General features: G+C 65.4%; 1 protein-coding gene across 1 annotated transcript in view; it reads left to right on the forward strand.

Moving 5' to 3' along the window:
- The window catches only part of RABEP2 (rabaptin, RAB GTPase binding effector protein 2), a gene marked incomplete at its 5' end in the record, with an annotated part of 11,757 nt that extends 9,828 nt beyond the window's left edge, over positions 1-1,929 (forward strand). Inside the window, 6 exons of the mRNA XM_010837430.1 lie at positions 42-219; positions 368-379; positions 471-526; positions 623-676; positions 760-876; positions 1,276-1,929. Of these exons, the coding sequence (XP_010835732.1) occupies positions 42-219; positions 368-379; positions 471-526; positions 623-676; positions 760-876; positions 1,276-1,377 (519 nt within the window). The remainder of the gene's footprint in view (positions 1-41; positions 220-367; positions 380-470; positions 527-622; positions 677-759; positions 877-1,275) is intronic.
- Between the last annotated feature and the right edge of the window lie 178 nt (positions 1,930-2,107).

Raw genomic sequence — 2,107 nt, forward strand, 5'->3', positions numbered from 1 at the left:
CACACCTCCCTGCAACCAGCCAGTGACTTGCTTCCTCCCAGGAGCTGCAGCAGCTGGTGCGCCGCACGCAACAGGAGGCACGGGCCCGCCAGCAGGCCCAGGAGCACGAGGCCGAGAGGCTGCGGATTGAGATCGTGACTCTGCGGGAGGCGCTGGACGAGGAGACGGCGGCGAGGGCCAGCCTGGAGGGGCAGCTGAGGGTGCAGCGGGAGGAGACAGGTGAGGAGAGGGTGCCAGCCAGCCCCCCTCCCTCCCCAGGAGGCCAGCTCTCACGAGGACCCCCCCAGCCCCCCAGGCTCTGGGAGGGGTGAGAGGTGCAGGGCGAGAAGGATGAGCCTTGACCTGTCTTTCTTTCCTTCCCACACAGAGGTGTTAGAGGGTGAGTATGGGCGGGAGCCTGTCCCCGCCAGGCCGGGAGGGGAAGGAGCAAGGGTGTGGGCCTGACGTTTTGGCCCTGCCTGACTCCCCAGCCTCCCTGTGCAGCTTGAGGATGGAGATGGAGCGCGTCCAGGAGGAACAGAGCAAGGTGAGGCAGGACCCGGGCCAGGCCGGGGTGATGGGGGAGGCTGGCAGTGCGGACAAGACCCTCACCGGTCCCTGCTGCCCTTTATGTCTCCCTCAGGCCAAGCGGCAGGAGGTCCTCAGGCCATCACAGGGCACGGGCCGCACAGAAGAGGTCAGGATCAGAGGTGGTACTGAAGGGGTAACCCCGTCCAGACATCCCATCCGAGACCCCAGCTCTATGTCCTGTGCCCCCAGGCCCAGCTCACAGACCTGCTCTCGGAGCAGCGGGCAAAGATGCTGCGGCTGCAGGCGGAGCTGGAGACCAGTGAGCAGGTGCAGCGGGATTTCGTACGACTGTCCCAGGCCCTGCAGGTACTGCATGTCCCTTCCCCACCGGGCTGGCGTGACTCCCGGCGACTTGTCCTAGGTCTTGCGAGGACAGGCCCCCGGCTAGAGGAGTCTTCTTCCTCCCCCTGGGGCTGGCACAGTCCTTTCCTCTTAGCTGTTGCTCCCTGTTACTCGAAGCCCGTGGCCCAGGGCCGGGCTTGTGGGCATGCCACGTGCTCATCTCGTCAGTCCCGCCTGCCCCTGCCCGCCCCTCCTCAGCCTGCTGTCTGAGGACCTACTTCTTCCCTTGAAGTCAGTTTCACTGTGGGTTGGGGAGGAGGAGTCCTGAGCCCTTGCCCCTCGTGGCGGGGAGCAGCTGGCCAGCGGGGTGGAGGCTGCATTTTCCCACCGAGGGCCCTCTGCCTCCCTTGCCGGCCCCCACAGGTGCGCCTGGAACGGATCCGCCAGGCAGGGAGCCTGGAGCAGGTGCGAGGCATCATAGACGAGGCGCCCCTTCGGGACGTCAGGGACATCAAGGACACCTGAGGGGCCGGCACCCGCCCACCCTGGGGGAGACCGCCCTTCACTCCTGAACCATGAGGCCGAGGCTTGAGGGGGGTGGTCTCAGGATGGAGTCGTCACCCTCTCCAAGGCCAGGGTCGAGGTGACAGGGCCACCGCTGCCCTGGCCCCTGCAGCACTCCTCCTAAAGACGGCTGGGCCTTCTGCTTCCAAAGATGACACCCAGGCGAGGGTCCCAAGCCCCTCTGTGAGCCAGCTCGGCCCTGTGGCTTTCTGGCTGCCATGCTGCCTCCTGGGTTCCAACCCTCCTGCGCCCGCCGCCACCCAGACTAACAGCCACACCCGTCACCTCACGTCCCCTTCCCCCAGGGACAGCTGCGAGTGGTGGCCAGGAGCCTTGGGGTGCGTCCCCAGGCCCTTCTGCACCCGCGCCCTGGGCCAGGTGGCTGCTTCCCAGACTGCGTTGACACTAAGATGCTTGTCCCCAGGGGCCCGAGCCAGGCCCCAAGATGTGTGCATGGAGACAAGGCCAGATTTTTCTGTCATTTATTTTCAATAAATAAGCAGCTCAGCTCAATCAGTCGCCTTGTCCCTGCGAGCCCCACGGGGTCGGGGAGGGGAGGTTTCACAAGGGCAAAAGGGGGACAGGTTGCTGAGGGGGGAGGAGAAGTGAAGGGGACATAGTGTTTATAAACAAGAATGTCGGGCGGGAGGAATAGGGAACGTTGTGGAGGGTGGGGCCTGTGCCACAGCTC

The sequence above is a fragment of the Bison bison genome, unplaced genomic scaffold (assembly GCF_000754665.1).
Source record: "Bison bison bison isolate TAMUID 2011002044 unplaced genomic scaffold, Bison_UMD1.0 scf7180017864072, whole genome shotgun sequence".
In the NCBI taxonomy this organism is placed as follows: domain Eukaryota; kingdom Metazoa; phylum Chordata; class Mammalia; order Artiodactyla; family Bovidae; genus Bison; species Bison bison.